Source organism: Narcine bancroftii, chromosome 2, assembly GCF_036971445.1.
Source record: "Narcine bancroftii isolate sNarBan1 chromosome 2, sNarBan1.hap1, whole genome shotgun sequence".
Taxonomy (NCBI): Eukaryota; Metazoa; Chordata; class Chondrichthyes; order Torpediniformes; family Narcinidae; genus Narcine; species Narcine bancroftii.
Genome location: NC_091470.1, coordinates 165,720,179 through 165,747,742, shown reverse-complemented (window position 1 = coordinate 165,747,742; position 27,564 = coordinate 165,720,179). Strand labels below are relative to the sequence as shown.

The window sequence follows — 27,564 nt, the reverse complement described above, 5'->3', positions numbered from 1 at the left end:
GGTCTGTACATTATTACCCTGGCGATGTCCATAGGATTCACCACACAACTGCGCCCAGCCAGCCGAGCCCCCTTACTCTTCAGCCCCGACACCAACATCCAGGTGCTCCTCGACCTGAAGTATAACCTCAGTGCAGAGGGCATTTCATGCGTTACTTGCTCAGGTGAGACCATTTAACCATTATGAAATGCCACTTAGCACCAGGAGGATAGTCACAGCAGTGGGATGTGTGCATTACTTAGCTCCTGAAAATGATACTGCATTAAACTACCTGGCCCGCTACCGTGTCTTTTGCTTGTACAAGTCCGCAGAGGCATCTAGATAAATAATGATGCTTGTATTGGTGAAATCTCATTCTCTTCTGGGAGCTGTTGAAATGCAAGCCTGGAAATTAGACCTGTTTTTATGCACAAGGTTACATCAAAATATCTCTGATCTCAAATGGAAAGATAGCACTCCACCCACACACGCACAATGGTTAAATGATATTATGTCTGGTTTAACCTTAGAAAAAAATAGATATGCTATTAAGGATTCAAATACTAATTTTTCAAAGACATGGGGCCCTTTAATGGGCTATTATCATAATCTAAAGTTTTAAGATTGTTCTGAACCTGTGTTGTTAGTTTCCGAGTTGTCGGCACTTGATACCCAGGTGCTAGGTTTATTTTCTATCCTTAATGGAAGGGGGATTGATTAAAGGGTTTTCTTTTCTTTTCTTTTCTTCATTGATTACTATATTTTAAATTATCTGTACATTTTAAGGGTTTTGCTTAATTGAAATTTATTATGTCCTTTATTATGGTTGTGCTTTGAAATTAATTTGCAATTTGCAGGGTTTTATTAATCTTTTTTTTTTCCATGGAACATTCCATAATTGTACTGTACAAATTTGCTGGTATTGAAATTAATAAAAATATTTTTAAAAGAAGGGAATCTTAAAAAGCAGCAGATGCCAGTCACACTGGACAACATTTTTTTTTCAAAACGTTTGCTTCCTGAATAAAAATTGGGGATTAAGACAAACAACTTCAAACTGAACACCAAGATCATTTCAGATTTTGGGTAGAGAAATGTTACATTAACTTTTTATTGAATTTAGCACGTTTAATCGCTTAATGACGCTGACACATTGCGTTAGTTCAATTTTCCTAAACATGTTTTGCCGCTGTTTTTTGTTTATACTCAGCATCTGATGCCTCTCGTGTCAGCATCCAACAATAGTCGGCCAGTGCTGATGGATTCCTGTTGCCCTGATAACGCTTTTCTGTGGGGTCGCAATGTCCTGGTGAAACCTTTCACCATGTTCATCGCTGACTGCACCAAGATCAGTGGGGACAAAGTCCAAGAGCGAATGCAGAAAATGAATTTTCAATGGCATGTCACATTTCGTGGTTTTGGATGCTTGAAGCCTGTTGTCAATCAGCTGGATGTAGTCAGGTGCTCTGTAGTTGCCATGAAAATCTCAGTCACACCTTTAGATACCTTCCATGATATTTTCTCCAGCCTCACCTGCGGATCTTTGAACCTGCACAGGAATCCTTGGACTGACCAAAACAGCTTAAAATATGCCAGGAAATCATGTCTAAAAAATGGTTCATGACATGAAATGTTTATTTACATGATCAGCAGTCCAAAATCCATAACGTGCACCCGAAAGTGTTCAGAGAGCAATATCTTCATTGTCCAGTAGACTGATTTTCTTTTGGAATCTTAAAAACCTGCAGATGCTGGTAACATAATGAAAAAAATGAAACAATAAGGGGCTCCATTTCTCTTTGACAGATACTGACTGACCTGCTGAGAATTTTGTGTTTTTATTCCCTTTGGAATTGTGCACCACGTTTTTTTGCAGCGCCATTCGCGTTGTTGATGAGATCAGCATCATCTGCAGCCCTCCTGTTGTCTTTCTGGACTGAAATTGCAGTGATGTCAACCCATCTACAACCTTCAGTGGTAGCTCCCAATCAGAGGAAAAGTTAATCCTACCGCCGAACGGCAAGAATGTGTGCATTAAATGATCCCCACCAGCTCATTGGTGTGTTTCTGACCACAAATATTGGTCTGAGTCCTCGTGCTTTGGATAGAACATAACAGCAGGGAGGTTATGATGCAGGCTTATAAAATGTTAGTTTGGTCATAGCAGGAATATTGTGGCAGTTTTGGTTTCCATACTGTCAGAAGGATGTGATTGCACTGGAGAAAGATGCAGGGTGTTGTCTGGGATGGCAGGATTCAGTCCTGCAGAGACACTGGACAGCCTGGGGCTTGTCTCCCTGGGAGTAAAAGAGGCTGAGCATGGACCGAGTAAAGCTTTACAAAATTAAGAGAGGCATTGACGAGATAGATAGTGAGAAACTATACCCAAGAACCGAGGTGTCTAAAGATTGAGGACATTGGTTAGGGGTAAAAGGTTTGGAGAAGAATTTAAGTTAAATGGGATGAGTATAGATGGGTACTTGGTCAGCATTGCCTGAAGGGCCTGTTTCAGTGTTGTATGATATTACAGTGGTCCTCGCAGCGTTTGGTGCATCCTCGGGCAGCAACCTCCGCAGATTGATGGCCCAATGATTCAGAGTGGCCTGGAGCCGCTCTCAGCGCAGGGGTCAGTCGTAGTGGGGGGTGTGGCCTCAAGCACACACATGGATCCCCTCTGCATCATTCCTTCGCCTACATGACAGTCTCTTGACCTGCTGTAATGTGGTTGCCATGGAAAATGTACAGACTAGAAGGACCGAAGGGCCCTGGTTGTGTGCTGTAATGTTCTGTAGTTCTATAACAACATCATGATTCTCATACACGTTGCACAATGTATATATGCACCAAAATTCTTACTTGTTATATCTGAACAGGTATGCCATTTAGAAAAAAAACTACAATAGTATACATTAAAATAAATTCAACAGGAGATGATAAATACAGTATTTAGATAGATAGATAGATAGATAGATAGATAGATAGACAGACAGAGACAGTCAGACAGATAGAGACAGTCAGGCAGACAGATAGAGACAGCATGACAGATATATAGATAGATGGATGGATGGGTAGGTAGGTAGGTCAGTAGATAGATAAACTGGCAGGCAGATAGATAAACATTCACAGTTATCCCAAAGCAAAACAAAAGGTGAATTTGCAGTAGTGCAGTCATTTCTTTTGTGGTGCCCAAGCAGTCCATGGTTATAGAACAAGAGCTGTTGGAAAGAAACTGTTTCTGACCCGAGAGGTGCTGATCTTCAGGATTCTGTACCTTCTGCCCAAATGTCGCAGAGATAAGTCATGACCAGGGGGATGGGAGTCCCGTGCGATGTTGGCTGCTCTCATGAGGCAGCGCTTCATAAAGATGCCTTGAGTGGATGGAAGGCTGGGGCCTGTGACTGACAAAGACATGACAGCTGTGTTCTCCACAGGCAGTTGTCATTGGGAACTGTACAACTTGCATTTTGCAGCCTCTTAACGTCCCCCTTGCATTTCATTAACTGATCTCTCCCCTAACTCAGCACTCCTGTACTGCATTTTACTTGCAGTACTATGACTGGAATATCAAGCTGAACTCTCACCCAACAAACTTTCCCATTGCGCTTTTCCAATAAACTTGAACATTCTTATTCATCTTCTGAACTCCATAGATTTTAGAAGCAGGATGTGCAATCATTGCCATCAGTAATTGAGCTTTCTCCTGAAGCGGGGGTGGGGGGAGAGCGGGGTGGGGGAAAATGATTGAGGCATAGCAGGAGATCTTAGCGATGTTTACTCAGCTGTTATTGAATCTTTGGAAAGAAATGTGCAAGAAATACTCACAGGCCTCCGATATCCCAAAAACCAAAGTAAGGAATTGAATTCAGAAACATGGCCCTGACTTGGTTTTTGCTACTCTTGATTATTCGCCATTGTAAAACCAGTCAAAGCATTTACTGTTGACCCCAAAATGAACTTTTAATCTCAGAACACAATTGCAGTCATTTCACCAAAATGGCACAAGGGAAATCAAGCATCCATGAAATTGGATCTCACCCTGAAATTCAGGAACTGCAGTTTTAACTTGTAAGGGAGATATGATACATGATGATGCATTACTGAACATGTCTTCTGCAGTCATTTTAATACATTTCTAAATAACGGTAAATGTATGATCTTGGTCAGGGAATTGGGAAGGAAAGAACACAAAGTTGTCACCAGTTGGTTGGATCTGATCTGCTCCGGTTCAGGTCAAATGCACACGCACTGCTGATAACCCCATAGGTTTTAACATGACAGCTTTGTGAAACAACAGACTTGTAACCTTGGAGTAGGTTTATCAAACCTCTTCCTCTCTATGTTCTGAGATGCAAAGAAGACGGACTGAAGTAGGAGGAGACAATGAATAACAAAATATACCAGGGGTGTAGGTTAATGGGGTGTAAATTGGGCGGCATGGACGTAGCCGAAATGGCCTGTTACCATGCTGTATGTCTAAATTTAATACTCCAGACACCAGTCACCACACATTTCTCATGCATGCTAAATGCAGTAATCTTACAGATTAGGGCAACACGATTAATGGAGCAGTTAGCGCAACTTTTGTGTTTCTCATTTTATACCGATTTGTTACCTTCTCACACAGTTGGCTGTGGCCACATTCAGAATTGGCTTGAACAGATGCACTTTTCAACATATGAGGAACAAAGCATACAGGCTATCCCCTGAGTCTGCCTTTAAGTCGAATTTGTAGTTAAGTCGGAACATGTACAAATGGTTCTTATTTAGCGTCAGTTAGTCAAATGTTTGTCTTAGTGTATAGTATATATATTTTACCTTTCTATGCATATAAAACTACTGGCGTCAATGTCTTGAAGTAGGCATAGTGTTAATGGCAATGAGTTCCAACTTAAAATGGTGGACGGTGTTCTCCTCACTTGAGCGGACTCACCAGAAACTGTGCAAAGTCTGTTCATCAGGGTGACTTGTTTGTAAGTCGGATGTTCATAACCCAGGGCCTGTCTCTACTGTAAATTTTCTCTTTGGAGCGAACAAGGATGAGAGATGACTCGATAGAGATCTACAAGATTATGAGAGGCGTAGATAAGATCAACAGCCAACATCTGTTTCCCAGGGTGGGAGTAGCAGACACCAGGGGACATTGTGTCCAAGTGAAGGAAGGAAAGTTTAGGGGAGACATCTGAGGTAGGTTTTCAAACTCTGAGAATTGTTGAATGCATTTCCAGGGCTGGTGGTAGAGGCTGGGACAATAGGGGCATTGAAGAGACTTTTAGACAGGCACGTGGATGGAAAATGGTTATGAGGCAGGGAAGTTTTGGAGATTTTTGGTCAGCAGAACATTGTGGGCCGAAGGGCCTGTACTATGCTGTAATGTTCTATGATTTATGTTCTTTGTAATTCCAGATTACTTGTGTCAAGTGCCTCTGGCTTTGTTAGGATTCAGAGCAGTCCGTTTATATATCAGCATCTTGTGATTTAAAACCAACCACCATTTATAATTTTCAATAAAAGTTTGTGAGGTAATTATAATTCTTTTGATGTGTTTATTTTATAAAAGTGGTGTGGACCCACAGAGAGCAGGGAGTGGAAATGCAGCACTCCCCCCCCGCAGAGTCCTACCACCTTGTCATACTGCCGACAGCTGCATACAGGGCTTTAAATGGCCTGTTAGAGTAGCCGACAGTTCTTTATTTTTAAATCCTGCGACAACGGGGTCTGGGCTCAAGACAGCGGTGTCTAAATTCAGCAGCGGCCTCAAGGGAAGCAGAGGACTGGTGCAGGGGACCAGTAACGGGGAGAACGCCCCTCCTGCCCCCGTTTGAAAAGGAAAAGCAGAGGAGATGACCCTAAGGGACGGTGACCATTGTGGCATTCCAGCGAGGGGATCTGTGGCTGAAGAACACACAGGTGAACTGTTGGTGACTCGAGTCGAGAAAATCACGTAGGCTGCAGGCTATTGCTGGCTGAGGTCAAAGGACTCATGCCAGGCTGTGGAGTGCTGGAGCCTGGCTCGAGACAGGCTGAAGGGGTACCAGGTATCGGATCTGGGATGCCAAGGGCGCTGAAGACTTCCTCATCATGCCGGAGGTTTGGATCTGGAGCTCGGGTTGCCGTTGGTTTGGACTGAAGTCTGTGCGGCTGCAGGAGTGCCAGAGACGAATCCACAGACACACGTTAACTCTGAAGGGGCTCTCTTTTGCTTCTCTTTCTCTGACTGTAAGGGGTGCCGGGTAGTTTTTGCTGATGGCAAATCTTCGTCTGCCTTACAGCTGACTAAAGAAAATTTCTGTTTTAATAAGTGCCAGTGAAAGTATCTTGAATAAATCATGTTAATAACTTTTAGCTCATTATAGGGCATATTTGCATTGATTTGGAAATATGAAAAAAGATGTTATCGATGTGTTTTAGTTATCTGTGGGAAGGCTCTACGCCTTATGTTGCAGATAATGAGAAATGAATCTTCACCCGTCAGATGTTCCACAATTAATACATCATTTCATCTTCTGTTAAATGACAGGCATTTTAACACAGTAAGTCTGCTCTACTGTATGCTGTTTAATTTTGAATCTTGTCTCTCTCTGAAATGCTTACATTGAACTTATTTAAGTGAAAAGGAGATTGCAATCCTGAAAAAGAGTTTCCACCTACAAATAATGAAGATATTTTTCCAAATGACACCTCATTCATTTTTGGCAACTTTTGGAAAGTTTTATCCAGGATATATTTCTTTACATGAATTTGCAAATGTGTTACTCGGCAAGGAGCAGTCAGTACCTGCTTGGAGGAAGAAAGTAGCGAGTAGTAGTGGAAGGAAAATATTCTATCTGGAGGTCGGTGACTAATGAGGTGCCGCAAGGATCTGTTCTGGGAGCCCTGCTCTTGTGATTTTTATAAATGACCCGGATGAAGAGGTGGATGGATGGGTCAGGAAGATTACGGATGACACATTAAGGCTAGAGGAGTAGTGGATGGAGCTGAAGGTTGCTGAAGGGCACAGGAGGATATTGATAGATTGCCGAGTTGGGCAGAAAAGTGGCAGATGGAGTTCAATCCGGTTAAGTGTGAGGTGATGCAGTTTGGAAGGCTAATGGTTGGATAGTTAAGATAGTGGTTGAACAGAGTTCAACTTGGGGTTCAAATCTATATATCCCTCAAGGTCACTGCACAGATTGATAGGATAGTTAAGAAGACCCTATGGGATGCTGGAATTCATTAATAGAGGGATTGAATACTGGGGTAGAGATGTCATGTTTCAACTAATCAAATCTCTGGTAAGACCACACTTAGAGTATTGTATTCAGTTCATGTCAATTCATTATAGAAAAGTTGTGGAAGTTCTGGAGAGGCTGCAGAGGAGATTTACCAGGATGTTACCTGGATTGGGAAACAAGTCTTATGAGGCAAGGTTCGCAGAGTTGGGACTTTTCTCTTTGCAGCCTAGAAGGATGAGAGGAAACTTGATAGAGGACAACAAGATTGTGAAAGGCATAGAGAGCGTGGATAGCCAGTGCCTGTTTCCTAGGGCAGGAATGCCAAACACCAGAGGACATATGTACAAAGTTAAGGGAGGGAAGTTTAAGGGAGGCATCAGGGATTTTTTTTTTGCACACAGAGAGTTGTGGATGTCTGGAATGCCTTGCCAGGGATGGTGGTGGAGGATGAATCAATGGAGACATTTAAAAGATGCTTAGACAGACAGATGGATGAAAGAAAAATAGGTTACAGGTAGTGAGATTTTAGTACTTTTTTTAAAAGAAGGAATATATGGGTCAGCACAACCTCGAGGGCTGAAGGGCCCATACTGTGTGTATTGTTGCATGTTCTATGTACCTTGTCAGTGTTTACTGATCCAGGAGTAGAGTTCAAGTCAGAGGATAGAGACATGGTACTGCTTGTCTGAAATTGTCACTGTGTGGCTGTTCACTTAGCCACAACATCCTTAAATCAACAGTATTTCCATGTTAAAATGAAAAGATAAGGCCCTCAAAACCAGGAAATGCTTTAAAAAACCAGGTTAGGGGTAAAGATGAAACAATTGCATGATGTAGTGTAAGAGCAGAGCGGTTAACGCAGCGCTGTTACAGCGCCAGTGATCGGGGTCTAAATCCAGCCCTGTCTATGAGAAGATCGCATATTCTCCCTGTGTCTGCGTGGGTTTCCTCCCACCTTTCAAAAAAGAAACCGTACCGGGTGTAACTGAGCGACACGGGCTCGTGTGTGTTCCTCCAACATTTCCATGTGAAGCTTCCAGAGGCTCTCAGGGGGAGAGATCACAGTGTGAAATAATCATCGAGGACTGTAGCTTTGGCCCATCGTGTTCATGCAGATTACTAACTACCTGTCCGCACTCCATGTGTTTAAAACTCGTCCATCGCCTGCTGGAAACATGCAAATTTGCTGAAGGAACTCAACAGTCCCACAGCATTCATAGGAGGTAAAAAAAATAACTAACATTTTGAGCCCTTTGTCAAGGTTACTACAATCACAGCGACTGCGTCTGATTTTCTTGTTTCATTCCATAGCCTGCTGTGCCTTGGGGATTCAACTGCTTGTTTAGATGCTTCTTAATTGTTATGAGGGTGTCAGCATCCACCCTCCCTCATCTCCTTATTCCTACCACCCAAAATTTTAATCCCAACCCTAAATCTATGCCCTCTAATTGCTTCTGGGGAAAAGCTTCCCACTATCAACTTGTCAATGACACTCAGATTTTTCTCTTTTGTTTATTTGCCTCCTCCAGTCCTTGGAAAATTCTAAAAAAAAATTTTTTAAATTGTTTTAGACCTTCTGCTCAGTACGAGCCATTTTGGCTCACAAGCCTGTGCCACCCAATTAACCTGCAAGCCTCAGTACGGTAGGATAAAACTGGAGCCCCCTGGGGAAAGCTCACACAGATACAGGGAGAACATGCAAACTCTGTACAGGCACCCCCTTCCGCATTGCACCAGCGCCTTTGGTTTTGAGTTTAAATGCAGTATCATAGAGAGTGGGTATAGTGTGTAGATACTGAGACGTTTCCACACTGAGTTGATGATATGTTTTGAAGAAGGAACTCTGTTCTTGAAGTCCTGGCGATTTTTATCTGTGGTTAAAGTAAAATAACGTTGATGTTCCACAGCTGTATTGTGAAGGCTCCCTGCTGATGTTGAAAAGGCAGCTTCGGAAGAAGACTCTTGCAGGATATTAATGGAGCAGTCCTGAGCCATAAATTTTCCAATGTATTGTCTGCAGTGTCACAGGGGAATTTGCCAACATCCATCACCTGCGATGCAGTTTTACACTTGCTCTCTGACAATAATGTCCCGCAAAGTAATTGTGCAAATTTGCAGCGACAGATAGTGGATTTAATGAATCAAGGGAGCAGGCATAATTTAAGTCATAGGTCTGCAAACTGGAGTCTCCAGGCTCCAGCTACATTGAAATTCCTTGTCAGGATCCCTGTCCAACACTGTCAAGTCTCAGGATTTCTCCCTTCTCTTTCTTCATCAATTTGATGATATGCTGACACTTCATTTCTAAAGCTGGAGACAAGGATTTTTTTTTGCATTTTTTTTCATGTAATGGGAAGTTATCCATTTCACTCACTTAGCACTACCAAAAAAAATATCTGTTGGTTAAACTCACATCACTGGAACGCGTCATCAGTCAGATGTGCCAGCAGAAGCATTTTCGTCTTTGCTTGGTTATCAAGGAACATGGCAGAATTTGCATGAGTTAGACTAGGTACGTGTAGGTCCATATTGTGGGTTGCGCAGGAGTGTCCAAAGAAGTGTACACTATTACTGCAGCCAGGTATCATAGAGAGTGTTCGTGGCTTGGAGATGGAGTCATCTCCTGAGCTTGGAGCACTGGACACTCCTCCTTCTTCAGATTTTGAACCTGTTGATTCTGATGCCAAATGAAGCTCCAATTTTTAGAATCTCTCCCAATTTGGTTTCTGGTTCATCGAATTCCAAACATTTGAGAAAAGTCAAGTCAGGATTATTACCATCTGATGTCACAAGGTCAACCCAACGAAACAGCGCTCTCGGTGCAAAACACACAGAATCAGAATTTATTATCATGAACAACTCATGAAATTCGGTGTTTTGTTGCAACATCATAATCCATATCTTACAACATTACTATGAAAACTAAAAATAGTAGTCCACAGAAAGTAAGGCAGTGTCTTTGGTTCATTGATTATTCAGGGATCTGATGGCAGCGGGGAAGAAGCTGTCCTTGCATTCGTCTTAGGCTCCTGTGGTAGCAGAGTAAAGAGGGCATGGCCTGCGTGGTGGGGGTAAAATTTCTAATGCTGCTGGGTTTTGGGGTCCTCGGGGCTTATAAGAGTACTATGAAAATAAATCTGAAATTTGATTTTTGCTGCCACATTTTGGAAATGAGAGCTCACTTTATTTCCATTAGATATTGTTGAAGTAGGCTTCCATCTGGGCTTGATTCACCCCTAGCTGTGTGACCTTCTAAGTTGCTTCAGTGTGTTTTTAACTTCAATCACTGCATCGGCTGACTTCCGTGTTTCACTCCGCAGTGGTGTGGGGGGGGGGGGTGTCTAGTAAAGAGGGTACAACTTCAGGATAAAAGGGTATCAATTTAAAACTAGAGATGTAGAAAAATTTCTTTAGTGAGTCTGTGGAACTTGTTGCCACAGGCAGTTGTGGAAGAGAGGTCATTGGGTGTATCTTAAGGCAGAGATTGACAGATATTTGATTAGTCAGGGCATCAAAGGATACGGGTAGAAAGCCGGGGAGTGGGGATAAATGGGAGGATGGATTAGAATGAGAGAGAGTCGATGAGCCTACTTTTGCTCCTGTATATTGTGACTTGTCAAGAGTTGACTTTTATCAATGTGCAAATTCAGGGTCTGTTGACTTTAAAAGTTGCAGTATGAGAATTTGAATTTAGTTTTTTTTTAAATGTCTGGGTATGAAAGTGCGATTTCAATGAAAGTGTTTAGAAGAGTTGTGAGATTCCAATTGCACTGCAGTGCCTTTTGAGGGAGGAAATCTGTAGTGTAATTCCAACCCAAGGTAAATGATCCTTAACGCCCTCTGAAATGATGCTGACATCCCAAAAATTATTTTGTTTAAATATTTTTACACTCGGTGTGGGAAGAACATTACAAATCCTGAACTATCACATTAACGGACGAATAAGAGCGTTAAAACCTATCTCTAGCTTGGCACATAGATGCAGTTTGTGAAGTTTGCACCCTTAAATGCATCAGGATGTTTTAATGGACTAAAGTTGTTACGTGGGTGTATTTTTGCTATTTGAAAACTACTGATGTGTAGCAGACTGTTGAAAGTTTTGTTTCACAGTGGCTGCAATGAGCTTCGTAAGAGAACAAGATGACAAGTTTATACATAATGTATCGGATAAATACACTTTTTTTCCATTATTTGCACTGTGCCCCACGGTTTTAAAGTTGTAATCAAGCAGTTCACATGATTAAAGGGCACATTTTAGATTTTATTCAGGGGTATTTGTAAACATTTTGGTTTGACCATGTAGAAATTACAGCATTTTTTAGACATCGTCCCCTCATTTCAGGGCATCATAAAATTTTGGGACATAGCAATATTAAAAGTAGTCATGTTTAGTACTTGTCCTAGACTCCCCTACCATGGGAAACATCCTTGCCATCTACTTCATCCAGGCTTTTCAGCATTCAAAATTACCCTATGAGGTTCCCCCCACCCCACCCCCCCCCATCCTTCTGTACTCCAACGAGTACAGTCCAATTCCTCATATGCTTTCTCTTGTCTGTGACTAGTGTACTGTGTGTTAATAATTTTGCAAAATTGTGATTTAAGATTTAACTTCAGAATGGACTGAGTTTCATCCCTTCAAGGAATGTTATACTGCAATCAAAATGGGTACATTTGAAGTCTGCAGACCCTGTGATTGCCGTAAAAAGGCAACACTGGAGAAACTCAGCACAGAGTAAATGCATAGCCAACATTTCAGGCCTGAGCCCAAAAACTGGGAGGCCTGGAACCACAAGGCATAAGATGGCAGCGAAGGCAAGTGGCCAGCAAGGAGACCAGGTTGTGGATTTTGTTCATTTGATTGTAGATCTTGAAAGGATTTTAAATTTCAAATTTCAGATTTATTGTCAGAGTACATACATGACATATAACCCTGAGATTTCTTTGTCCTGCAGAATTACCAATAATTGGTAGTGCAAAAGATAAAATGAACACAGCGTGAACAAGCAAACAATCAAAAGAACTGTAAACAGATAACAAATGTAAACAAATTGTGCGATACAGGGAGAAGAAGGAAAATCAATAAAGTGCACAAGTCTCAGATTGAGTTTATTGTTGAGGAATCTGATGGTGGAGGGGGAGCAGCTGTTCCTGAACCTGGTGTGAGTCTTGTGACACCTGGACCTCTTACATGATGGCAGCAGTGAGAACAGAGCATGTATTTTGATGATTGCTGCTGCCCTCCGATGGCAATGGGTTTTGCCTTTAATATCCTTGCCTTGAATATCCTTGCTTGTAGATTCAGATTGAGGTTTTAGTTTAAATTTGTTTGTCACATTAGTGCAGTGAGAAGGCCAGTTAACTCTAACCTTCATACAGCCGAATAAAGTAGAACAAGAGCAAATTACTGAATACAGAGTTACAACGAAATAAATATAAATTACTACCAAGCAAGGCCAGCATGTGGTGGCGTACGTTCAGCAGCCTGATGGCTGCTGGGAAGAAACAGTCTTTAAGCCTGATGCTGCACAATTTTACACTCTTGGACTTTTTTTTCCCCAATAGGGGGTTTCACCTTGTAGTATTCATTCTTTTTAAAATATTTATATTGACTTTAACAAAAACCCTTTAAACAAGGTATATTAATGATAACATAAATCAAATCGTATCATATACATATCACATATCAATTGTAAATGAGAAGCATAACCATAATTATTACATCACTTATTTCATTCAGGACATCAAATTCTATCAACCTAATAATTAAACAATTAAATCTTAACTCGTACCATGTCCAAAAATAATATTGAATACAAACATTATACAAATAATACACTGATGAGCCATTTTATACTTCTCTGATGTGATCATGTTGTTTTATCATATTGTGATCCATGAACTCTAGTTAAACCCTGCTTTACTTATTTGTCAATAATAAAAAGGAGACAAAATATTAGTAATATTCAGACCCTAAAGCATTGTATGCACCCTGACAAATCAATGGAATGTTGAGGGAGTGCTGCATCCACAGAGGTGCCAACTTTGGTATGAGCCAAGATCTTCTGTGCCCTCGAGGGTGGGTATTACTGACCCCTTGACACTAGTCTAAAGAAGAACAAGTGTGTTCTCCCTCGGGCCCGGCTAGTATAATCATTTGAACGGATTAGCTGGTCATTTACCCTTTGCAGTTTGTGGGATTTGCTGTGTGTGCCAATTGTCTGCAGGAATCCTGGGCCAGGGATTAGCCGATGTTTGAACCCAATTCTTCTCTTGGCCCACTTGGGGTCAGTTAGCAATTTTCACCGGTGCAGCAGCTCTCATGGGACCTCGTAGCTCAAAGTCAAATTATTATAGTTTGCAGGCCACAAAAACGAGTTGATCCATAAAAATATAATTTAAGATGTTGTAAGCCACAGCAGAACCAGTTTTATGACAAGCGCTGATGGCAAATTGACAATTAAATGGATTATATATAGATTTAAGGATGCTGTAAGGTTATCTCCAATTTTATGATCAATTTTAAATCCTATATCAAATTCTAATGTAGCCATAAACTTCTCAGGATTTGATCATTAAGGGAACCAGACCAGAAAGCAAGGCCAGATTTCATCAGCTTTGATCTTATTGAATAACTCAACAGATTTGATGGACCGTATGATCTCTTCTTGCTTCTATCTCCTGTGATCACAATCTCAACAAGATTCAACATTCCATTTACAAAATACCTTTCCTTTATTTGCAAAGGCAAACTGGAGGAACAACGCCTGAGGTTCTCTATGGGAACTCTCCAACAAGACAGCATTGACATTGACTTCGCCATTTTCCATTAAGCCCCTTCTTTCTCCATTCTTCCATTCCCTTCCCTTTCAGAGAGTTGCCCTCTGCACCATCACCTCAGATTTTCTTCTACCCTCCCACCTGGTAGCCTGTGCTCCTCCCCCTACCCTTTCCTCCCTCCTTATATCATCTCCTCCTTTCTCCCTGACCTTTGTATTCAGATGCCAAAAGAAACACATGGGATTAGCAAGTTAAAAGTCACATGGGTGTATTTGTGGGCCGTTCGTTGAAGTGCCTGTTACTGGCTGTTGCTCTAATTGTGAAAATCATAGGTGTTTGAAATCTTTCTTGTTGCAGGTGGTCGGTGTCTGGAACCGCTTCAGTGCCGGATTCACATTTTACCCAGACTAGCTAAAGATGGCAGATATACTTCCTGGAATTTTTTTTTTTAAAGTTTACAGCACGGTAACAGGCCCATGAGCCTGAGCCACCAATTGACCTGCAAAACCCCACCCCCACCCCCATACATTTAGAAGGTGGGAGGAGTCCGGGAGCTCCTGAGGGAAACCCACGCAGACATGGGGAGATAGCACAAACTCCATACAGACAGTGCCAGATTCGAACGCCGTCGCTAGCACTGTAACAGTTTTGCCACCAAGCCATGCTGCCCACTGAGGAATACCTCAGGGGACCTGATCGCGACTGTTTTTAACAATTCTCCTGTGGCTTCAGTTATTCCAAGCTGAATTTAATTACAGGAGGTCTTTGCATTCTTTACTTGGACTGGTGCGTGTGACTGTGTGGAACATTATAAGGGACAGAGGCTTGTCATGGTCATTACTGAGAAGGGCCCAAGAGGATGTTAAAATATTTGCAGTATGAGCAAATGATTGACATACAAAGTTCAACACAGATACATGCAAGGCTGTGTAAATGTATTAGTTCAGCATTGTAAGAGAGTATCAATCAACCAGAAAATACACTTATCCAGCATCTACCAATCCTCATAGGTTTTACTATAGTGGTTTTACTAGATTCTGAAAGAAGCACGTCTAATTTTAATGTGATGTGGTGGATGCCGGGAATGCATTTTTGGGGCTGGAGACAAGTGTAATAGGTGATGCACCGTCAATTACTCAAAAGACTATTGTAGAGAAACCAATAGGCTTTTAATTCCCTTCAGAACACAAGCACATCCATACTGAACAGTTGGCCTGCACTGAGCTGCAGGGGCTGTGGAACCGTCTCCATTATACAGGAGCCTGTGGGGAGGGGCCACAGGTACAACCAGCCAATAGGTATGGCTGACCAGACATAATAGTGGTTTACCACATTAGGGACATTTAAAACCACATTGATGTAATAAAACTAGAGGGTGTTTAGATTGGTGGTGGGCTATGCCTACATAAGTCGGCACAACCTCATGGGCCAGAAGGTCTGTACTGTTCTATGTAATCAGAACATTTTCACTAAATACTCAAATAATTACATCTTTGTGCAGAAAACAGTACTGTTCAACTGTGATATTTTTCCCTCTCATATCCTGCTTCAATCAGCTGAGATTTACTGCAGTGAAAATTAGAGTATGTTACTGTACAGAGTGGCAGTCAGTTTTCCTATATAAGTTTGTATGTTTTATTGTTTACATATGGATGCTTAATGGGAGTCACACCATGTGTCTGCATTGTTGCGACCACAAACTGAAACTCTGTCTGTTTTTCTTTCCTTTTACAGTAAAATCCCTCATATCCGACACGTGGGGATTAGTAGGCACCGGATAAGTGTATTTTCCGGTTGCTTGAGATTGCATGTTGTGTGATTGATGAACTAACCGTCAGGAGCGCCAATTTTAAACCTTCATGTTTTTACCCTTTTTCAGTGACTTGTAACCATATAACAATTACAGTACGGAAACAGGCCATCTCAGCCCCTCTACTCCGCACCGATTTAAGTGAACTCCTCTAGTCCCAACTACCCGCTCCCTGCCCATAACCCTCCAATCACCTCACATCCATGCACTCATCCAACCTTCTCTTAAATGACAAAATTGACCCTGCTGCAACTACCTCTTCCGGAAGGTCATTCCACTCAGCCACCACTCTCTGAGTGCTCATTCCAATCTCACCGACCCTCAAGGGGAAGAGCCTATTCACATCTACTCTGTCTAGCCCCCTCATAATCTTAAATACCTCCATCAAATTTCTCCCTCAACCTTCTATGCTCTAATGAATAAAGACCCAGTCGACTCAATCTTTCTTTGTATTTTTTTTTACCGATTGCTTGACTCTGCCGGTTCCAGATGATGGGAATTTTACTGTGCATGTATTTTTCTCCTGTGTGGTGATTTAATTTATTGTTAATTAATGTATAGTATGTTGCTGAATAGCTACAGCAAGCAAGAATTTCAATGCACCGCATATTGTACTTTGGCGTGTGACAATGAACCTTCACAATCCCTATTACTGGCGTAGACATCGAGTTGCTGGAATAGCTCAGCAGGTCAGGCAGCGTCGAGCGGAGAGTCGTCCTTTCATTCAAGACACACTGTCATAGAACTGTTATGAGCCTCAAGACGTAGGAGCAGAATTCGGTCATCGGGTCTTCTCTGCTCTTCAAATCATGGCTGATGTTTGATCTTTTTGGATAGCTTCATTCCGCAATTGACTGCATAAATCAAATAAGACTCTGATATAGAAATATTGCCAAACATGAACGGAGAGGCTCTGAGGTAATTATTTCCTGGGAAGGCTTGCTCAGCTGCTGGATGCAAGTAAAACTCAGAACATCTTCAAAAAAAGAAAACCGAGAGATCAGTGGAGGGGAAATTAGGTCCATCACGGCCAACACTTAGGATCATGTAAAATCATGAAAGATATAGGTAGGTCAGTTGTTTCCATTGATGGGGGAACTGAGAACTAGGGAGCAAAGCCTCAGGATCCAGGATAGTAGATTTAGGATGGCGATGAGGAGGAACTGCTTTTCCTGAAGGGTGATGAATCTATGGAATTTGCTGCCCATTGAGGCAGTGGAGGCGATCTCAGTAAATATATTTAAACATGGTTGGATAGATTTTTACCCAGTAGGGGAATTAAGGGATTATGGGGAAAAGGCAGATGGAGATGAGCCAATCGTCAAATGGAAGAGCAGGCTCGATGGGCCAGACGGCCGACTCCTGTTCCTTTTTCTTACGTTCTTATGTGCTGATGTCAACATGTGGAAGATTGGAATGGGGAGGGTTGTCCTGGAATTACAACATCTATACAATTATTCCCGCTGTATCCTTGATTGAAGAGTCAATGTCAAGAGAGGGCTATTTTTCGTTGTCCTTTGAGGAGACTGGTCTGAAGGTTAGGTATTGCCTGAGATTCTTGAACTTCTAAACGAAGCTGTAGTGATACCTTTATTTCTTTCCACTGCTCAGCTCACTACCTTCCAGTGGATGAATGGTCACTGTGAAAATCTGGAATTATTTGGGGGGAGGGGATTTTTAATGCTACAATCCTGTGTGTTAGGTCTGTTTCAGGAGAAACCCCAGCCCCTGCTAAATAATATCCGAGCATCCTCAGGAAAGAAGAAACGAGGTCAGAGACTCCCGTGGAGTGAAGGAAATACAGCACAAACCATGAACACAGGTCAGTATCCTTCCATCATCTCTGGTTACATTATCAGTGTGTCAGTAAAATTCAGTTGATAGGCTTGTGGCCAAGGCATTGTGCTCTGTTCTAACAGGTGGCAATCTCATCCTTGTGACTATTGTGTTCATGGGCCTCTCAGTGACGCCTGGGAGCCAGCTGAGTGGGTGTTGCATCTTTGCAGAGAGATGTGAGGGAGGGAGGGTTGTCGGACATTGCAAGCTTATTTGGAGCTGGGATTGCCAGTTGCTGAGTATGGGGGAAAAGCATGTTGAGGGCATCACAGCCAGTAGGCCTCCCTCCTGTCTGTGAAACGTGGAAGTCTGCTGACACTGTAATTATAGTTAAAAACACACAGTAAATACTGGTGGAACTCAGCCATTCACACAGCTTTCATAGGAGGTAAATGTATATTACTCTACCATCTTTTCAAGCCTGGGCCCTTTGTCAAAGTACTGCTTAGACAAACACCAGGTAGGCGTCAGAATAAAGACTGAGAGAGAGGGAAGAATGGGAAGGGGAGGGGTCCAGGCCAACAAACACAATGCGTTAATTGGAAATGCTATGAGGAAAGGTGAGGATTGAATTTGGCTCTGTGAAGGGAAGAGAAGAGAGAGACATAGATCTAGCGAAAAGAAGGTGGGGAGAAAATAGGGGGAGGGTTTAACAGAAACTGGAGAAGTCAATGCTGTCTGGTTGGAGGATACATAGACTGAAGATGAGGTGTTATTCCTCCAATTTGTGAGTGGTCTCAATCTGGCAGTGCCTGAGAACGTGGACAGACGTGTCAGCAAGGGAACGGGACAGGAAATTTAAATGGTTGGCCTCTGGGTGATCCACGCCATCGCAGCGGACAGAGCCGAGATGCGCAATGAAGTGATCTCCCAGTCTACACTGGACTCTCCGATGCAGAGGACACCACGACAGGAGCACCAGATGCTGGAGAGTTCTCCCTGTGACCGTCTGGGTTTCCTCCCATATCCCAAAGGTGGGCAGGTCCCTTGGCTGCTGTTGGTTACAGCAAGTGGCTGAAAGACAATTAGTTGACAGCCACGTTAGAGAGAATTGGTTACAGGGGATTAAAAGAGGAATTCGAAATTTACGGGACTCCTGAAAGCTGGCATGGACTCAATAGGCAAAATGGCCTCTGTGTCCGATGGAAGTATGGCGGTAATCAAGTGTGGGTGGTTAACCAGTGGGAGATGTGCGAGAGGGGAGTCAGGGACTGGCCAACCAAGAGGTTGACAAATTGGAACCAAATCTCTCTGTCCGAAAGCCTTGAGATGGAGACGCAATGGAGTGAAGTTCAGAGGGTAAAGGATAAAAATGGAACTAATCATCTGGCCTAGTGATCTCAGGAAACTTGGATGCTCCCAGGTGTTGCAAAGGGGAGGAAACAAGCCATTTTGATACATGTTTGAGGCAGAAGTTACATGTAGAGATGTTTCAAGTTCAAGCTTGAAGACAGTCTCACATCCTTTGAGCAAAACCTTCCTACCAAGGGCAAACCTTTTTGGCTCCATATGTAAGCAGATGCTTTACATGAGTCCAGACATCCCTGACATGGAGTAGACACTCATGGAGCAAACAGGTCAGCAGTGTCCATGGAGAGACATGATCAGTCAACATTTGGGGCCAGAACTCTTGGCCACTGCTGCATGGTTAAGCACCCTCTTGGAAAGGAAAGGGTGGGGGAGGGAATTTTTTTTCATTCTGCCAAACAAAATCGCATTGTGATTTTTGTCAATGACCTCTTGGAGAGATGTATCTCTAAACAAAGAGTGAGGAAGATCTCTGAGAGCATGGCGGGCAGAGTGATTGGAGTAATGGGTTGAAGTCTGACCCAGTGCCTTTCACCTCATGATTTGTTATTTTCCTCAGATGGTTTGTGGACCGTCTATGTAACCAGGTACGAAGAAGATATGCAGCCCACAATTTACAGATTTTCTCTTGATCCCTCCGTTCCTTCGCCGTGGCACATCCTGTCTCTGAGGAATGGGGAGATCCCATCATTCAAAGTAAGTTCCTGCCAAAGGGATTGTGAATTCATTAAAATCACCTCTGGGTAGGGGGGTTGTGTGTGCACGTGTGCCCTCTGTAGACCTCGCCCTGCAATGGAAACTTGATGGATCAAGATAGGGGTGGGGAGAAGTCGCCTTCTGTGAGCACACAGGTGGCAAGGTCACTTGCATTTGGACTCACCATAGCTGTGGTTAAGCAGGCTCGTGCACTCCTGAGATAAGCCCCACTTGTACAGTGCATTGTGAGTCCAAGGTCACTTCCGTCACATCTGCAAACAGTCCTGCTTAATTTTGGCGCAACCCTCCTTCGTCTCGAATTAAACTGGAATCTCTGCGGATGCTGTGATTATAGCACAATGCACCAAAGTGCAAGAGAAACTCTGCAGGCCATGCAGCACATATAAAAAGTAAAGGATAATGTATCAGGCCTGAGCCCTTCGTCAAGTGAATCCGATGGGTGCTGCATGACCTGCCTAGTTTCTCCTGTATGCTTGTGCTTTGCACTTCAACTGGAAGTGGATTGATGAAAAAATAGGGATGACTTCCTAGAGATCTGTGTGATGGGATAGATACTCAGAACCATTTCCACAGCATGGGGTTATGATAGGTATTAATAATGTGGAACTGAAGAGAAAATGTTTTATTCAAAAGTTGGTTGAATGTGGAAATTACTTACAAACTACAACTCAGGAAAGCATTCAGCTTCTTGTGTCTATGAACAGCAATCCCACCAGTCCCATTCCTGCTCCCATTTCCCTGTTGATGCAAATTATTCTCTCTCTTTCTCTCTCATGGCCATCAACTCAGTGGCATATCTAAGCTATGGCAGGTATGGCATGTGCCCTGGGCATCTCTTGAAGGGGGCGCCACTGAGCAGTTTCTATTAAAGTTGGACAAGCCATCCTGAGTTAGTGAAAAGATCAGCGGGCCCATGGTGGTCTCCGTCACCGCCTCAGGCCTCCTGTAGTCCCCACACCTCCCCCAATGACTAGGTGCATAGAAAGAGGCACAATTAGCATAGATGGAACCCCGATTCGTCTAGATGTCTGATTTGACAGTGCTCCCCAGCGCCAACACCCCAGCCCCCAAGATGCTACACACTGCCAAAATCTCCATACTTACCTTCTCCACTCCATCCACCTTTCTTCATCCTCCCATTCACTCTCAGTTTATTAAAAGGTGGAAGACAAATATAACATGGCAGCTCCTTGTCGCCATTTATTTTGACACATGGAATGTAAAAGATTTGCCACCCCTGCCGTTGGCGCTATTTACCATAGATATGCCCCTGCATCAACTCCCCACTCTCCGTGACTCTTTTTTTTGTCCCTCACCCATACTGAAGGATCAGTAGCAGAGCCATTTAACCAACCAACGCATCCATAGGAGGTGGAAGGAAACTGGAAGCCCCCAGTGAAACCTACAAGCTACTGTGTCCTTGTGCCACCTTTGTTATGACAAGGAGTAATTGCAATCAGACCACAAGACGTAGGAGCAGAATTAGGTCATTGAGTCTGCCTCACCATTCCATCCTTTCCAACCCCATTCTCCAGCCTTCTCCCCATAACCCTTGATTCCCTTCCTAATTAAGAACCCATCCACCTCTTTCTTAATTATCCCTAATGACTATGGCCTCCACAGCTAGCCATGGCAACAAATTCTACAGATACCATCCTCGGGATAAAGAAATATCTCTTCGTCTTTGTTTTAAATGGTCATTTTTGTATTTTGAGGCTGTACCCGCTGGTCCCAGACTCTCCCACCATAGGAAACATACTCTCCATGTCCACTCTATCAAAGCCTTTCAGTATCTTATTGGTTTCAATGAGAACCCCACCCCCCCCCCCCCCAACCAATCCTTCTAAACTCGATTAAGTACAATCCCACAGCCTCATCTGATAACTTTTTCATTCCAGGGATCATTCTCATGAACCCCCTCTAGACCTACTCCAATGCCAACACATCCTTCCTCAGGAGCCCAAAACCACTCACGATACTTCAAAAGCCATCTGACCAGTGCCTTATCAAACATGAACATCACATCCCTGCATCTGAGATACATTTGACGAGAACCAGGACATGATCGTGTAAAAGGCATGGAAGATATGGTGCCAGTGTTGGGTAGAGCACCATGGCTGATGTTGAGGTGAATGTAAACATTGAGTTAAATAGTCAGTTCCTGTAATCACACCATTATCACTTTCCCAACTCAATATAGTAATTGAGTGGAACGTGCAAGTGCAGACTCCGTGATTGAAGTAAAAACACCATGCTGAAGGAACTCAGCGTTGTCCTTTATATAACAAAAATAAAACTATGTGTGGGATTGAGCTCTTCATCAAGGTGTAAACAAAATGAACATCATGAATATTTTGTATATTATGTATCTTTATTTTTGCTACATGAAGGGCACACTTTGACCTGCAGAATGTCTCCTACATAGTGCCTTTACTAAATATAGACCTTGTTGGCATGAACTACATTGCAAACTGACCACCCCAATATTTAAGCAAGCTATACAGTCTAAGACAGATTAGAGCATTCCTGAGAGGTGAGGCTCTGAGCTCCAATGATGGATTTCACAGTGGAGATCACTGCAACTGGTCTCAGACTACAAAAGCAGTCATATGACCTCAGTCGGAAAACACGCGGATGTTGTCAGGTGACCCTGGACAAGTAACCTCGGATTGAACACCAGCTTATGGAGACCTGGCCTGCTATAAATCTTGGGAGGTGGGAGAGTAGAAATGTTGTTTCTGACTTTTAATGCATCTTGCCCTCTCCTAATTCCGAATGGTTCCTGATAAGGTGAGTCTTGTCCTTTCTTTACACCTTCCTTTCTTTCTATCTCACCCTCTTCCTTTCAGATCTTCATTGGCTTGTTCTCCATTTTGTTTGACTGCTAACCTCTTGGGGAGCTCCCTCCATTGGAAACCCTTGATCAATGCAAGTGGTTCATTCTATGGCTAACCCTCAAGTTCTCTTTCCAATTCCAAGGTGTATACCGTGCCTTCTGGCAACTTCACAAAGAGGCTGACTGTGTGCTCGTCGATCATTGGCTTGCCTAGTCCCACGTGTCCACGGAAGTGGATGATCACGCCGTTTTCCTGCAATACGAGGAAAGGCTGGAAGTTTGATTTTCATTTCTATGCTTCAGCAACAGAGCAAAGATACACTCAGTAAGTTGTAAGCCTCGATAATGTCCCAATGAAGGCTGTCGCCCAAAACATTGACTATCTATTGCCTTCTCAATGCTTGCGTAACCCAATTTGTGTTTGGCTCCTTGTTCATGACCTCAAACTTGAAAAGTTAACATCCACATCTTAACACTATTCTTCCAACTTCTCCAATAGTATTATCAAGTTCACATTTATTACCATCTACACTTATAAACAGGTCACCCTCAACCCCACCCAACACACTCCCCATCGATGTGATCTACCAGGATCGTTGTTGGAAGAGGGCGCGCAAAATCATTGAGGACCCCATTCCACCCTGCATACAAGATCTTTCATCTACTCCCATCAGAAAAGAGATACAGGAGTATCAAAGACTGAGGAACAGTTTCTTTCTGCAGGCAGTGAGAACGCTGAATGACTAAAGGAACTGCTCACATTAACCATTTGAGGCTCGACTGTTTACTAAAGATTATTTATTTATATTTTATTTGTGTATATTTGTCCTGCATATGTATTGTTTGCCTGTATGTTGTTATGTCCAGTTGTGTGTTTGCGTGTTTTGCACTGAGGACTGGACAACACTGTTTTGTCGGTTGTACTTGTAGAAATAAACCAGAACTTGAGATGAAACAGTGTACACACATATACACACACACAATACACAGCACATAATAATCACAAATATACATAAAGATATAATTTAAAATAAACCTACTGTTATGAGCCCAGAGGACCCCAAAACCCAGCAGCAATAGATATTCACCAAGACAAATTGTTTCTTAAACAAGTTGCTTTTAATTATCATTAACATGAAAACAGAATCACACTTTACCACTATTGATTTAATTAACCTAACTTAACCCCCTCTAATTCTAAGCGCACGTGTACGTAAGTTCAGAAAAGTTCTTTGATTCGCAGTCCAATCTCACTTCTCATTTCTCCAAGTTCACTGGTTGCAGGCAATTCGTATAGTGTGCACAGAATTTAACATTTACAAAGTTCACCAGGCTTTGGTGCTCGAAAGGTAAATGGGTACCGCTCAGGAAGGTCCTTGTCGGTTTTCAGAGAGAGATTTGTTGTTCCAGGACCTCCACAACTGATTCCTTTTATTCAGCCACTTCAGCATCTTGCCGAAGAAACTTGTCCCATCAGGGTTCTCCATATGATAACCTCAAACATATCCTCACTAATCTACAATGTGGAGGACCCTATTGTTTACCTAAGAAGATTTTTTTTTTAACATTAGACATACAGCATGGTAACAGGGCCTTCAGTCCGCGAGCCCGTGTCACCCAATTACACCCAATTGACCTCAATCCCGATACATTTTGAAGGGTGGGAGGAAACCAGAGCCCCCGGGTAAAACCCATGTAGACATAAGGAGAACATACAAACTCCCTACAGACAGTATGGGATTCAAACCCCCGGTCTCGATCGCTGGCACTGTAACAGTATTGCGCTAACCGTGGGAATTCCTTGTCTTGCTCCTTTTGGTCACCACCTTCTGATAAAATAAAATTAGATGTTTGCAGTGCAAAGCACCTATTCCTGAAATTAAACATAGATTTCTCAGTTTTTCTTCTGGTTCCCCTAGGAAGCTGTACTATGCCCAGTTGAGGAAGGCTCCTTATCACAGTAGGATCTGCCTGGCACCACCTGGCTGCAACCTCACCAGAGAACATAATGCCCCCAATCAAGGATATTTCTATGTTCCCTACAAGAAAGGTAAGGTGGTCCATTAGGTTGGGCAGCCTGTTAGCCTTTCAACAGGACAGGTGAAGCAATGAATTGAAGGAAGCTCTAACATGTTTTTGAGGAGAGATTGTGTTAGCATTGGACCTTACTCAATAGAGTTTAGAAGTATGGGGGTGGGGTCTTATTGTTAAAGTTGATTTGAAGTTGCTTGAAAATAAACACGAATACAGCTGCAAAAACAAATTTTAATTATTTTGCAAAACTTGAGAACTCTGTTACAGCAAGAAGCAGCTCATCTCACCCAAAGAGAATCTGCCTCCTGGCTCACAGGTCGTAGGTACTTCCCAACTTGCGGCCTATGCAATTTACGTCCGTCCGCACAGACAACCAAATTTTGTTTTAAAATATATATAAAATTTACAAAGATTATGTTGTATTTGACAATCTATAACAAGGATGCAGGGCACGTAAAAGCCAAAATCTGCATACTTACCTTGTTAATTGGCGTCCCGGGGTCTGTAGGCTGGGCGTGGCTATCTTGACTCTTGCTTAAGTCTTCAGTTGGCACATATGTGGTGGGTTTGCATATCAGAGTTGGATTGGCGCATGCACGGGAGTTAAGGGTGCAAATTCAATATCGTTAAGGCATTTAACTCTTGTGCATATGCCCTCTGAACTCCAAGGCACTAACACATTGTGCATGTGGCAACCGAAGGTACACAAATGTGCACAGGAATCAAGATGGTCCCCGCAATGCCGACTAAGCATGGAACAGAATTTGGAAAGATTCGCCAAGGTTGATCAACAAATTCAGGAAGATTTAAGTTGCTAATTTCAAATCTACAATGATAAAAGATTTGATCAAAATGTTTGCTTAAAGACTTCTGTAATCCATGCACACGGGCAAAATTCTAACATGTCTACTTCAAGATATGATCAATCCTTCGGTCCCCATTATGGCGTAAGTTGGGGAGTTCCTGTATTTATATTTCCATCCCTCCAGAACATTTGAAGAGACTTAGAATTCTCTTGGGATTTGTTAATCAGGGTTGTGTCCCGTATCCAATGGTTAATAGACTTTAACTGTGTTTGCCAGATATAGAGTTGTTATTGTTCTACATTATCAGCTTTAACCTTGATGAATTATCAAAATATACCATTTTGGTCACTACTTTAAAACTTACATTCTCATTATTGAGACATAAAATTATGAAAGGAATAGATTAGATAGAAACAGTAAAGTTAGTCCTACTGGCAGGCAAGACTAGAATGAGGGAGGGGCACAGCCTCAGGTAGTAAATTTAGGTGGAATTCTTTGCCCATGGAAGCAGTTGCGGCTGTACGGTTAAATGTATTTAAGATAGAGTTAAATAATTTTCTGCATTGCAGAGGAATTAAGGGTTATGGGGAACATACGGTTTAAGATCACAACCAGGTCGCCCATGATCACATTGAATGGCAGGTGAGGCATGATGAGCCAACTCCTGCTCCCATTTCCAATGTCCATACATTTGAACTGGGAATGCTGACAAAAAGCTTAAAAGAAGATTTTAAAACTGCAGATGACGGAATTCTGAAATAAAAACAGAACATTTCAAAAATGCGTCAAGTCAATGGAAGTGTTGAAAGGCGTGGACAGAGTAGAATTAGAAAGGTTGTTTCCCATAGTGGGAGAATCTAGGACAAGGGACACAAGTTTAAGATTGAAGGGTGTTCCATCTAGAACAGAGATGCATGGGAATTTCTTCTGCCACCGAGGGCGGTAAGTCTGTGGAATTTGTTGTGGCAGGTGGTTGAGGAGGCCAGGTCATGGCTGTATGCATGATTGATAGGTTCTGCCAGAAAGATGGTAAAATGTTGGCATCATTCACAAACAACTGCCCATTAATGGTGTATTCTTCTTCAGCTTTTTCAAGGTCACATGCTAAAGAGACACCGACCTTTGACTTCAACCCCTGCATGAATGATGGTTGTGGAAAGCCAGCAGTTCGCCCTCTTGTAGACACTGGAGCCATGGTCTTCGTTGTGTTTGGAATTCTTGGAGTGAATCGGACACGGAAACAAGATAACCATGTCATTGGCGATATGGTATATGTGACAGCTTTTATTCAGCATGTGTTGCTCTCTTGCTTTTCTTTATTTTATCTCTCTGACTTAATTTTGAAGTGCATCAAGCCTACATTGAAGGAGCAACACCTCATATTCCGTTCCCTTCAGAGAACTACCCTCCTATCACTTCTCTGCTTTGTTCTCTCCACTTACATCCCCTTACCCATTTGCCTGTGCTCCTACCCTTGCCCCTCCTTCCTCTTTCCCCCCACCTTTTTAATTCAGGCCTCAGCCTTGATGAAGGGACTCACATCCAATATGTTGTTTACCCTTTAGTTCCTAACCCTAACCTGCTAAGTTTCTCCAGCACATTTGTGTCTTGCGTTTCAACCCCAACACCTGAAAATGTTTGTTTCACAAAAATTTCTTTCTCACCCAATTCCTCCTCTTTATTTCTCTCCTGAAAGGGCAGTGTCATCTACGATGAGAGCTTCGACCTGTTCCAAGAAATCGGGAATCTCTGTAAGATTTGCAAGGCCATCGGCAGTAACCCAGAGCTGGTGAAGCCAGGAGGAGCTCAATGTTTGCCATCAGGTAAGAGGGGAATGCAGTCAATGCCAATCCCCCCATCCTGTGTACAACTCCGTTGGGGCAGCTCTTTGGTTCAACCCACAAGCTGTGTTTCAAGTAGCGCAAGAGTGCAGGGGATTACCGTAAATATGTGTGTGTAGGGGTCGCATTATACACGCATATTTACGGCAGCACAAATCGGGCAGGCGAGGGGGAATGAGAGATGGCAGCGCGAATCGGGCGGGCCAGGGGGGAGAGAGACACCAGCGCGAATCGGGCAGGCGAGTGGAGGAGGGTCGTATTATACGTGGGGGTAAAATCTTTCTCCCTTTTCCCCCTCAAAAATATGGGGGGGTGGTCGCATTACACTTGAAATGCATTAAACACGCATATTTACGGTAATTGCTCCGTGGATACGGGGGAGTGGGAAACCCTAATTGTAGTGGGT

General features: G+C 42.8%; 1 protein-coding gene across 2 annotated transcripts in view; it reads left to right on the top strand.

The window, feature by feature from the left end:
• Positions 1-27,564, top strand: part of disp3 (dispatched RND transporter family member 3) — a 323,436-nt gene that overhangs the window by 243,168 nt on the left and 52,704 nt on the right. For both annotated transcript variants that reach the window (XM_069919044.1, XM_069919043.1), the window contains exons 10-16: positions 2-163; positions 17,483-17,602; positions 19,484-19,620; positions 22,621-22,802; positions 24,397-24,527; positions 26,404-26,585; positions 27,014-27,140. In XM_069919044.1, the coding sequence (XP_069775145.1) occupies positions 2-163; positions 17,483-17,602; positions 19,484-19,620; positions 22,621-22,802; positions 24,397-24,527; positions 26,404-26,585; positions 27,014-27,140 (1,041 nt within the window). The remainder of the gene's footprint in view (position 1; positions 164-17,482; positions 17,603-19,483; positions 19,621-22,620; positions 22,803-24,396; positions 24,528-26,403; positions 26,586-27,013; positions 27,141-27,564) is intronic.